Source organism: Gopherus evgoodei, chromosome 8 (assembly GCF_007399415.2).
Source record: "Gopherus evgoodei ecotype Sinaloan lineage chromosome 8, rGopEvg1_v1.p, whole genome shotgun sequence".
NCBI classification, from domain to species: Eukaryota; Metazoa; Chordata; order Testudines; family Testudinidae; genus Gopherus; species Gopherus evgoodei.
This window is the reverse complement of record NC_044329.1, coordinates 12,723,767-12,735,992: the sequence shown is the minus strand read 5'-3', so window position 1 is coordinate 12,735,992 and position 12,226 is coordinate 12,723,767. Positions and strand designations below refer to the sequence as shown.

The 12,226-nt window shown below is 43.8% G+C and overlaps 1 protein-coding gene across 2 annotated transcripts in view; it reads right to left on the bottom strand.

The window, feature by feature from the left end:
* LOC115656635 (serine/threonine-protein phosphatase 2A catalytic subunit alpha isoform) overlaps positions 1 to 12,226 on the bottom strand; it is an 80,379-nt gene that overhangs the window by 24,750 nt on the left and 43,403 nt on the right. The window contains exon 1 of one of the 2 annotated variants that reach the window (XM_030573642.1): positions 3,087 to 3,414. The exons of the other annotated variant lie outside the window; for it this stretch is intronic. Within the exon in view, the coding sequence (XP_030429502.1) occupies positions 3,087 to 3,188 (102 nt within the window). The 5' untranslated portion in view covers positions 3,189 to 3,414. Of the gene's footprint in view, positions 1 to 3,086; positions 3,415 to 12,226 lie in introns of those variants that run through there. 2 annotated transcript variants of the gene reach the window in all.

Genomic DNA, 12,226 nt, shown 5'->3' with positions numbered 1-12,226 from the left:
GGTATAGGAGGGTGCTCCGCGGTGGGACTGAGGGGTTTGGAGGGTGGGAGGGGTATCAGAGCTGAGGCAGGGGACTGGGACACTGGCTCAGATGTGCTGCCCAGAGCCTGCCCCTACCTCAAAAGCAGCTTCCGGAAGCAGCAGCATGTCCACCCTCCGGCTCCTACACAGAGGCACGGCCAGGTGGCTCTGCTGCACACCGGCCCTTCCGCAGGTTCAGCATGCAGAGCAGAGTCCCTTGGCTGCCCCTAAGCATAGGAACCAGAGGGGAGACAAGCCATTGCTTCTGGGAGCCGCACAGAGTGGCCCCCAACCCTGCTCCCTGACTGGAGTGCCAGAGAACGGCAAGCCCCAGACCCTGCTCCCCAGTGGGAGTTTAAGGACCGGATTACGACAGCTGGTGGGCCGGATCCAGCCAGTGGGCCATAGTTTGCCCATCCCTGGTTTAGGTTCTTTAACTCCAGGAAAGTGTTCATGGCTGTTAACCCCAAATGGAGTTAGGCACCTAACTCCCTTTGAGGAGTGGAACTCATGCCATACACACAACCCCATGGCATTTTCTATGCTCAACTTGCTGGCTTCTATGGATTCCATTCTTAGGCACCTAGCTCTTCCCATGCATCATACAGGGAAGCCTGGGCATTTCACTCAGGGATGTGGATTCCATTTGATAGTAAGATGTCTAAACTCAGAAACTGCAATGCTGAGTCAATTCCCTTCCCAGTCTTTGTTTTCTCTCCTTGCCTCAACCAAGCTGCTTTCCTTAAGTCTCCTTTCCCAAACATCCTTCCTAACAGTGTTCAGATTCCCCACATGCCCACCAAGCGTAATAAATTGTCATTGTGTTTAATTTAATTGCAAGCTCATTGTGGCAGGGAACTAGTCTTGTGTATTTGTAAAGCATTATTAATTATTTTAACAATTATTAAGGTATATGTATAGACATCACCTCACTTACTAGGATACCACTTTACATATAATTTGGAAGAGTAATTTAAGAAAAAGGTGAGTATATTGTGTTCAAGCATATGACAAAATTTTTGCACTTATGTCTTATTACCTATTTGAAACATTACAATTTAGAGAATTAAATGTTCACCATAATTTGAACAAAACTGAAGTGTTGGAATACTTCACAGTTGTAAAGTTTGCACTCAGTGCATTAATGTGCACTTGTCTATTAAAATACTTTTCAGTGACTATCAAGATTACAAAGAACCCTGTGGAAAGAAGCAGATTCCAACAACACACTGTAGTGATGACAGACAATGACAAATCAGGCTCTTCAGTATTAGGGATAAAGTGAAAGTATTTACAGCAGGTGTACATCAGCGATGTCTCAAACTCTGCAACCTGAATTCCCTCAAACACTCCCCAAATATTTCCCCACACTAGAATTATATGCACACCCTTATGCTAAGCCATAAAAACTTATAACTGAAAAGTCAACATAACTTGATTGGTATTCAAAATTAGAATGCCATTTGTGAAAGACAGGTTCGTATTAAAGGAGAGTGTATTGTGACCTGCATAAAAATTGTTTCTAAAACCCAGAAACGAGAATGCCGCACCATTCATTGCTCCAAGTGATCTTACCATGGTGCACATTTCCATTGACCTAGAACGAATTACCTATTCACACACATATAAGACTTTGGTCACATGTCAGAAAGCCACTGCACTGCAAATAGACTAGTTTAAGAAAAAACAAAATAATTGCTCTAGCATAAGTTTTTCACCTTCTGGCATTAAAGCACATGTTGAAGGGGAAACAAAAAGCAAGAGATTATACATCCTCTGCAACAGCTTTGCAAAACTGTCATGAAAGTGTACCTGTCCAACTTTTTTTTTTCCACACACACGCACACACACTCTAGAGTATTCTCTACATAAAGGTTTGCACAGCTTCTCTAAACTGATGAAATCCGTGAGCATAAGAATGACTCCCAAAACAGATTATAACATTCAATCCTCAACACCCATAACAACTCCACATAGTTGCATAACATGAAGTTTGTTACTTCTTAAGTTTACTTCAGGCAAAATTTAGAAACTCCTACAAAGAGAAACCAATACCTCAAATTAATCTAATTCCCAACTACATTTTAAAGGCCATTCCAAACACATCATGAAGTTAAAAAAACATGAATGCAATGAAGGAGTCAGAAAATCCCAAATCCAAATTACTTGTTGGGGGCTGGGGGGATGGGAACAGTTACATTACCACCTTAAAATTAAATTTTCACTTCACTTTAATTCCTGCTATTTTGGTGGACTGTTACAAGAAAAACTAACATGTATTAACTGTCCCAAGGGGACTAGCATCTTGTTCCCAAGTGCTCCAATATGCCAACAGTTACAGAATGGGTTGGCGATTAGCATGGTAACACAGAAGATACAAATTTGTGGCCACAACACCCCCATATTCTGCTCACACAACTGAGCAATTCCAACGATACTTCGAACATTGTTTTAAGAATGGAAAGTGGGGCTGGGGCATTAGAGAAAAGAGGATTAGCGTTTGGACGACGTGCAACGTGTTGCTTTATGGATTTGCCTTCGTCCGGCTAGCACGGACCCGGGAAGAGGAACTAGCTGGTGACACCGCGAGCGAAATACCCTCATCGCCGAGGATGGCTGATGTGCCCAAGGGTCTCTTCGCCCCGGAGAATCCCTGCGAGAGGCGCCATTTTAGGAGGCAGTGAAAAGCAGGAGGAGGATTCAGTCTCCGAGCGGAGCGACAGGGGGCGCAGAACTGCCCGGGGGGAGGATACCCCCGCCTCGGAGCTCTAGGACCCGCTATTCCCGCGGGGCGAGACAGCTTCAGGCAGCCGCAGCGGCGCTAGGAAAAAATCGGCCCCGCCCGAGGAGACTCATCCACGGAGCCCCCCGGCTCTGCCCTGCCCTACTCCCGCAGCTGCCCCTCGGAGAGACCAACCCCGCTCCCCTCCCACAAGCCCTTCCCCAGCCCCCACCCTGTCAGAAGCGCCTCCTCCGCTTCGCGCCCCCAGCCCAGACTCCCTTTCCCAGGTCTCGCCTCACCGCAGAGTATTGCTCGCTCTTCCCTGCCTCCCAGCCCCACTTACCTTCTCGCAGAGGCTCTTCACCTGCCCCTCGGACAGCTGCTTGCACTCGTTGAGCTGCTCCACCCACTGGTCGAGCTCCTTGGTGAAGACCTTCTCCTCCATGCCGCGCGCCCGCTCTCCTCACCGGCTCCTGCCGCTGCCGCTCGGCTCTGCCACGCCGCCCCCTACGATCCGCACCAAGCAGCGGCCGCGGCCTCACGGGACACACGGGAGGCGCGGTGGCGGCGGCAGACGCTAACAGCTCCCACGGCTAGAGTCCGGCTCCCCGCACCGGTTCTAGCGCTCACTCGTTCTTCACTCCCCTCCGTGTAATGGCCGCCGCGCCCTGACGTCACCCCCCTCTGCTCCCCCTAGAAGGGGGAGGGGTAACATGGCGCATGCACAGAAGCGGACGAGAAGGAAGCGCATGCGTGATACGTATAATAAGAGGGCGGGGCCAGCCGAAGAGAGGCAGCGCATGCGTAATAGTTGCAGCAAAGGGAGGAAGCCCGAAATATCAGCGCATGCTTACTTCAACGCCGTGGCGATGTCAGCATTAGCGCATGCGTAACTCTCACAGTGTTTTACGGACGAATGGAAGGACGCATGTGCAGTGCTGCATCAAAAGGAAGAGGAGAACGGCTGGACGGCGACGCATGCGTAGCATCAATAACGAAGCGGTGGGTGAAGGTGCCTGAACTGAGCGACTGGAGACGATTAGAGCATGCGCAGTCTAGACTCCAGTCCGGAGCACAGTAGGAAAGGGCTGGTCCGCCCGGCAGAGGGTGATTGGATCCCTTCATGGTAGCCACCGGCTCCTGTGTAAAGTCTTTTTGTTGCAGAGCTGGGTTAACCCCGCCCACTACAGCCCGCGGAGAGCCGGCTCGAGCCCCCTTCCCGACAGGGTGCTGCCCCTCACAGCAGGCAACCCCCCTCCCCAGCAGGGTGCCCCCTCCACACCCACTCCCCGGAGCCGGCTCTCCGCGGGGAGGTAGTTGGTGCCTGCTCCTCACCTAGTGGTGCTGAGTGGCCCGTAGGATAGCCTCAGCCGTGTGGTTTTCCTGAGAGCGTCGGGGCGCAGGTGATATTAGTCACCATGACACCACAGAAAGGTAAAGTAGCTGATGAGTTGTAAGTGGTATGAAGCCTTCGGCTTACAAGGAAAGGTCAGCATGCCCCGTGAGACGCAGCAAAAACCATTGCTCTGGCTAGGATGGGGAAAGCTAGAACTGAGGTGACCTGCTCCTGGCTTAGGAGACAAAATCCGCCTCTGCATCCATCCTCTTCAACCTTGCTGAGGCATTTCATGCTGTAGATCATACAGCGTTAATGACATGCATGAGATCCTGCAGGAGTGAATGGGTCTGTCTGCCCTTTGCCGGAACCACTCATTTCTAGTAGAGAAGTCACAGAGGGCTGTGGTGAGTGCACAGTCTTTGTTAGCAAAGTCACTCTTAATAGAAGCCTGCCTGGCTCAATACTCTATCCCTTCTCCCACCACATCTATAATACTGCAAGGTAAGATTACACAGATTCAAGTGCCCTTAATGAGAATATTACTCCAACTGTATATCTCCACTGATGCAGCTTCCATCATCAGCAATGTGTCTCACTATCTGCAGATGGACGAGCAGCTGGTGGCCCAACTGTAAACCAAGATTAGGCTTAGTAGGAACCACTTAGAAGAAATTGCCAGTAGGTTATCCCCTGTGATCTGGGGGAATACGACCATAGAAATAAAGATTCTGAGAAGCCTTTGAGTCATCTTCAGTCATTAGTACTATTATATAGAGCAGTTGTTAAGATGTTTTCTGCATTTTAATTTGGCAACAAAATTGTTCCCCTTACTCTTGGGTGAGAATGTAGTCAATGTGAGTGGTTCTTTAACTTTCATCATCTCTGAGTTAGACCAGTGGTTCTCAACCAAGAGTATATGTACCTCTGGGGGTATGCAGAGGTCTTCCAGGGGGTACCTCAACTCATCTAGATATCTGCCTAGTTTTACAACAGGTTACATAAAAAGTACTAGCAAAGTCAGTACAAACTAAAATTTCATACAGACAATTACTTGTTTATACTGCTCTATATAGTATACACTGAAAAATAGAATGTTTTTATTCAAATTGATTTATTTTATAATTCTATGGTAAAAAAAAGAAAATAAGCATTTTTCTCAGTAATGTACTGTGGCACTTTTACACCTGATTTTGTAAGCAAGTAGTTTTGAAGTGAGGTGTAACCTGGGGGTATGCAAGACAAATTAGACTCCTGAAAGGAGTACAGTAGCTTGGAAAGGTTAAGAGCCACTGAATTAGACTACTATAACTCTCTAGCTAAGGATGCATGAAATGTCCACAGAAAGGCTAAAATGGGTGCAGCCTACACTGATAACTGTATTTTACACTCACGTTAGACTGATCTAAATGACTTCACAAGTTTCAGGACAACACTGAATTAGGCCCACCCAGTTTGTAGTATTTGAGTCAAGCTGAGCCAACTGATTGCCGGATATAGTTTTGCTCACACTCAAGTCACCACTGCCATTGTTAGAAACAGCCTTATTTGGAAGGTGATATTAACTGTGAGAGGCGTTTTTCCTCCCATTAATATTGCCTAGGAAGAAAATTCAAGTTTTCTATTAAACAGGACATGGGAGGGGTTTGTTGTTTTCTTTATACTGGAACAAACTATCATGGGAAAATAAAATAAATATAGCATTTATAAGTGTAAATTACCTGCTCCCCTAATGGGTGGCGATGCCCATCTTTCAGCTTAATTAACACATGACCTACAGTGACACCTCCAGGGCTCTAATATTAGAGTTGGGACAGGGTGTTTCCATCAGTGGTATTGTAAAAATGCATCATAATTAATGTTACAAAAGTTGCCATCGTAGTCACTAGTAACCAGCAGGGCACTGCAAACTTTATGAGCTATCTGATTCACCCTATAATGAGGATACAAGTATCTTTGGAAAAAAGTATTAGACTGAGAAGAGGACAGCAAAAAAAATAGAGCAGCAAATCCTCATTGATGAGCATACCAAAAAGGACAATGTCAGTGTGGCTCCCCCATTATGAATTCAAGGCCAAATTCTTCCCTGGTATATCTCCAGCCATGTAGTCCATAGAGTTATATTAAAAATGATTTTAGACCTCAGAACCACAGCTGTTGATAAAAGTGATGAATCTGCTACCACTAGATCCTTCCAGCCAACAGTAAGCAGAAATAAGGGCCTGCAAAGTCTGACAAAGTATCAAACTGTAGAGAAGATTGCATGCAGCAAACAGCATTAAAGGGGATGTTTGCCTACCTCTGAAGCATCAGGCATGCATTACTGCAGGAGGCAAGATCTGGTCTGGCTAATGTTACATTCCTAGATAAACCCTTCTGTGAGGAACCTAAACACTTTATAAAAAAAATATTACTCTGAAAATATCAGTATGTTTAGGACACTTTCAATATGAGCTTTATGGTTATTCTGGCCAGAAAGCATGGAGAGGGTGGCCCTATTTCTTTATTTTTTCAAAAATGCAACAATTTCTTTGTTTGTGCACATCCAAACATAAAATCAAACAACCCCCCCACACACACACACAAAGTCAAGTATAAATATATCCCACCCTTCAGACAAGAACATAACCCACCATTTTCAACTTCAAATTTTGTGTCCCCACCCTAAGAAACCATAGATCTGAGTTTCAAAAGCACATAGCACCCACATTTTTTTCCAAATGAAGTTAGTCCCTTCAACAAAAAAAATCTCAGATCACACACTTCTGTTATTCAGTGTTACACTCCCTCACCCCCCATATTTTATATTTCATCACAAGAAAACCTGCCATGTTGTGTTCAATGTTTTCCCCTAATTAGTTGCAGAACACCTAGCTGGGTCTGAATATAACAATCATGGCATTTACTTAACAATTTAAATCTTCAGAACACTTTACAAACATTCTCTCATTAATCTTGCAGCAACTCTGAGATGGGGTGATAGTGCTTAATTCCCTATGTTACCCTCTCTATCTCAGTTTCTTCCTCTGTAAGTGTCTTGCCATAGAGGGAGTCAGCAACGGTGGTGGGTTTAGAGGCTCCAGTTCAGCAAAAAACTTGAGCACATCATGCTCAAGTGTTCTGCTGAATCAGTCCCACAGCACTTTAGGTTTGCTGACATGCTCACATCAATGTACTTCACACCACTAATTCAGAAATGCATTCCTATTGCCTGATGATCATTTCCAGAAGCTTCTTTTAAACTCTTGGAACATGGAACAGATCATAAACAGGCAGTTGCCATGGAAGTAATATGTTACAGGTTTTTATTGCAAGGAACATACACGTGGCACCTCCCATATGCATTGTATTGACATAAATCCCACCTAATCTTTCTTGTGCTCTGAATGGAATCTCTTCTCTGCTTTTCCTACCCACACGTAAAGGAATGACAACTGTTTCTGACTGAAACAGCCAACTTCAGAAATCCAAATTATGTAGGATTTAAATGTATCTAATATTGCAGCTAAGTGGCTGCGGTCTTCACTTCCTTTAAAGTCAACTTCAAACAAAATGTAAGGTCTAAATTCTAGCTAGACCTGTGCAGGAGCAGAAAGTATCTTCTTTTTCTATCCCAGTGAACAGGGCTGTGGCAAAACAGACATTAGTGATTCCTACCCACGTAGAGGGCAACTGGCTAATGCACTCAGGCATGCTTCATAGTCCTAAGGAGCCAGCTATGGCAAAGAGACCAGGATTCCCTCCCCCTACCTTTTTATAAACCCAGTGTTGGTGTCACTAGGCATAACCCTAGGTAACTTGGGAGGGTGGAAGATCACGAGTGCCGATGAAGCCCTCCTGCTCAGGCCTCAATGAACCAATGTTCCTCCATGTTAAACACTTTGTGTAACCTAGTGTAACCTAATGTGTTAACAGCTGCAAAAGTGTAGTGTCGGCAGCCAGTGATTTGTTGTAACAGACTGGATTTAGGCTGAAATGAACTCAAGGCCGCTTTTAGATAAAATGTATATGTCTACAGCTGGACAGAAGAGGGAGGGTGGAACGGGTGATGAGCTTGTTAGCAGGTTTTGTAGTAAACAACTTGGGTATAAAAGAAAAGCCGCTTGTTTTAGGTGTGCATGATTTGAGGCGTTCGTCTCCTTGCACCGCTTTGAGATCTCAAATAAACTTTGTTTGCTTCTCCACCCTGGTGTGTTTATTGGCATGGCACAACGGGTGACGGACCCCTCCGCTGTTGCTTGGCCTTGGGCACTTTGTGCCGGCAACACCAGGACGAGCATATGCTGCACCTTTCGTCAGCAAATATAAAGAGTGCAAAGCACTGCCCTTCCCCCTGTAGTCCCACAGGCCTTCTACCTGGATCTGCTCTTTACAGACCCAACACACCAGAGTACCTTTCTTCTGCAGCTATGTTTCTATAGCCCAGCTCCAAGGGCAACAGAGAGAAGTAAGACACAATTTAGCCAAGGGAATACATGATTTTACTTCTATCTCTGAGCTGTAATTCTTTTCCCTTTCTTGAACCCAAGCAAGGAATAGTTCCCCAACTTGAGAATGCTGAACTTTGCTGACATACGTGGTGTTGGTTATGTTTTTTGCCTAGGCATTTTTTTCTGATTATAACCAAGGGTTTTCAGAGTCTCCTTCTCCAATTAATGCCTCATCTCACAAAGCCCCTGTAATAATGACCAGCCCTCTTTGCCCAGATGGATGAATCACACCCGTGTTATTCAAATGGTAATGAAAAGTTTAACCACAAGGTCACCAAGCCAGTGTGATTGATAATCCAGGGCTGAGGCTGGTTTTGGTTTGGAGATACTACAACTAGGGAAGGGGAAGACATAGAATTTTGCCCCAGGGCAGATTCACTTGTATTTACGTTCACATCCAAAATATAACTTAGGGTGACCAGAGGTCCCAATTTTATAGGGACAGTCCTGATTTTGGGGGCTTTTCTTTTATAGGCTCCTATTACCCCCCATCCCCGTCCTGATTTTTTTTTGCTATCTGGTCACCCTAATATAACTCCTAAAGCAAATGCTAACCAGTGCCTTTTATCCAGTTTATCTTCAGCTCAGGAACCTAATTCTGAGAAGTGCTGAGCACTTGTGACGCCTATTGACTTGACTAGGAGGCAACTCCACATTTGTAAACAGGTCAGAGTTCAAATAAATCTGACCTTTTCCTATATATAGGGCAAAGTGTTCAGGAGGGAGAAAAAATTCCATTTGAGACTCCATATTCATGCTCAAATACAAAGAAACCTGGTGAAATAAGAAAGGGCCTGTGAACATAACAGGCACTTCACAGAAAAGCTATTCTTAGATCCGAATTTTAAATTTGTTTCAATGTGACTGATAAATGCATTATGTTATTATTTATCTATTATTAATACTAATAAGGAATCTCCTTTTTAAACAAATACGTAATCAGATTTCAGTGTAATGAACAGATCAACCCTGTTACATTTTGTTCTCTAGACAATACTATACTGAATTTCTGTGCCTCACATCTTGGCTGTTATAAATAGATAGTGATGCAGTTAAGATAATTATTATGGTTCTGAATGTAGTTTACATCTTACATAATAGAATGTTCTAACTAAAATCCCTATTATAAGGGTGTAGTAGAAGAACATGCTGCAGCACCCTGAAATTATTGATGTATCACAGTTCACTTTATACAGCATCTACAGTGAATACACCTTTTTGGCTCGAGGAAAGTTTGGAATCAAGTTTAATGCTTATGCAAGTGGGCTAAAAGGACTGACTCAAGTCTGGCATTATGCCATCAGGTGCTGCTGTCAGTGTACCTTAATCTTGACCTGCAACCACACCTGCCACTCCACCCAGGTATCATCAGAGCAGAGACTGTCAGGCATAACTTAAATTAGTGTAATAATAAATCATACAAAAATAAGCTATAATTCTAAATTACAAGAAGGAAGAACATTCCTGTGGAGTGGAGTCAATCCCCAGGAGCTAGGGGAACTCCCCAGCCAGGAGAACCAAGAACAGGGCAAGAGCTGAAGCCCAGCTAGGTTTCCCTTGTCCCCTCACCCTCTCAGATCTGAAGCAGCTGGGACCTCCTTCCCTAGTCCATGTGGCTGTCAGAGAATGAAAAGCATTGGGAGGAAAAGAGAGAAGGGAGTCAACTCAGGAACCTAGGTCATCCCAAACCCAGCAGCAACCACCTTCCCAATTCTCTAGATGCCCAGAATGACATCAGACCCTGCCTTCTTCTACTTGAATTATGGATAGGGCTGTCGATTAATCAGTTAACTAATGTGATTACCTAAAAAAAAATTAATCACAGTTTTAATCGCACTGTTAATAGAATACCAATTGAAATATATTACATATTTTGGTTTTTTTCTACATTTTCATATATATTGCATTGTGATGTAATTGAAATTAAATATTTGCACTGTAAAAATGATAAATAAAAATAATATTTTTCAATTCACCTCATACAAGTACTGTAGTGTAATCTTTGTGGTGAAAGTGCAAATTACAAATGTAGATTTTTTTTGTTACATAACTGCACTCCAAAACAAAACAAGGTAAAACTTCAGAGCCTACAAGTCCACTCAGTCCTGCTTCTTGTTCAGCCAGTCGCTAAGACAAACAAGTTTGTTTACATTTACAGTAGATAATGCTGCCCTCTTCTTATTTATAATGTCACCAGAAAGTGAGAACAGGCATTTGCATGGCACTTTTGTAGCCGGCATTGCAAGATATTTACGTGCCAGATATGCTAAACATTCATATGCCCTTTCATGCTTTGGCCACCATTCCAGAGGACATGCTTCCTTGCTGATGACACGTTAAAATAATAATGCGTTAATTAAATCTGTGACTGAACTCTTTGGGGGAGAATTGCATGTCCCCTGCTCTGTTTTACCTGCATTCTGCCATATATTTCATGTTATAGCAGTCTCGGATGATGACCCAGCACGTTGTTCATTTTAAGAACACTTTCACTGGAGATTTCAAAAATGCAAAGAAGGTACCAACATGAGATTTGTAAAGATAGCTACAGCACTTGACCCAAGGTTTAAGAATCTGAAGTGCCTTCCAAAATCTGAGCGGGACAAGGTGTGGAGCATGCTTTCAGAAGTCTTAAAAGAGCAGTACTCCAATGCGTAAACTACAGAACCCAAACCACCAAAAAGGAAAATCAGCCTTCTGCTGGTGGCATCTGACTCAGATGATGAAAATGAACATGCGTCGGTCCGCACTGCTTTGGATTGTTATCGAGCAAAACCCATCAGCATGAATGCATGTCCCCTAGAATGGTGGTTGAAGCATGAAGGGGCATATGAGTCTTTAGCGCACAACAGCGATGCCGGCTACAACAGTGCCATGCAAACGCCTGTTCTCACTTTCAGGTGACATTGTAAACAAGAAGCAGGCAGCATTATCTCCTACAAATGTAAACAAATTTGTTTGAGCAATTGGCTGAACAGGAACTAGGACGGAGTGGACTTGAAAGCTCTAAAATGTTACATTGTTTTATTTTTGAATGAATTTTTTTTTTACAAAATTCTTCATTTGTAAGTTCAACTTTCATGATAAAAAGACTGCACTATAGTACTTGTATTAGGTGAATTGAAAAATACTATTTCTTTTGTTTTTCTTACAGTGCAAATACAGTACTTATCAAAAATACAAAGTGAGTACTGTACACTTTGTATTCTGTGTTGTAATTGAAATCAATATTTGAAAATGTAGAAAACATCCAAAAATATTTAAATGGTATTCTATTATTGTTTTACAGTGCAATTAATTTCACAATTAATCACAATTACTTTTTTTAATCGCTTGACAGCCCTAATTATGGATACTTTTTTTTCCTCCACCAACTGTTTGCTGTGACCCCCCCCTTCCCCATCAAAAGATTTATGCTACCAGCATCATTCTCCCAGCACTCCAAGTCCTGCCCTGCCTCCTCTACCCCTTTTTGCCCTGCCTCCTCTACCCCTTTTTTTTCTGCGGCTCAGACTTCAAGGCCAGAAGGGGCCTTCAGTCTGACTTCTTGCTTATCACAGGCTATAGAACCTCATCCACCCAGTCCTCTAATAGACTCATAACCTCTCTCTGAGCTATGGAAGTTGTCAAATCTCTATCACCGTGAGTGTTTCCTTA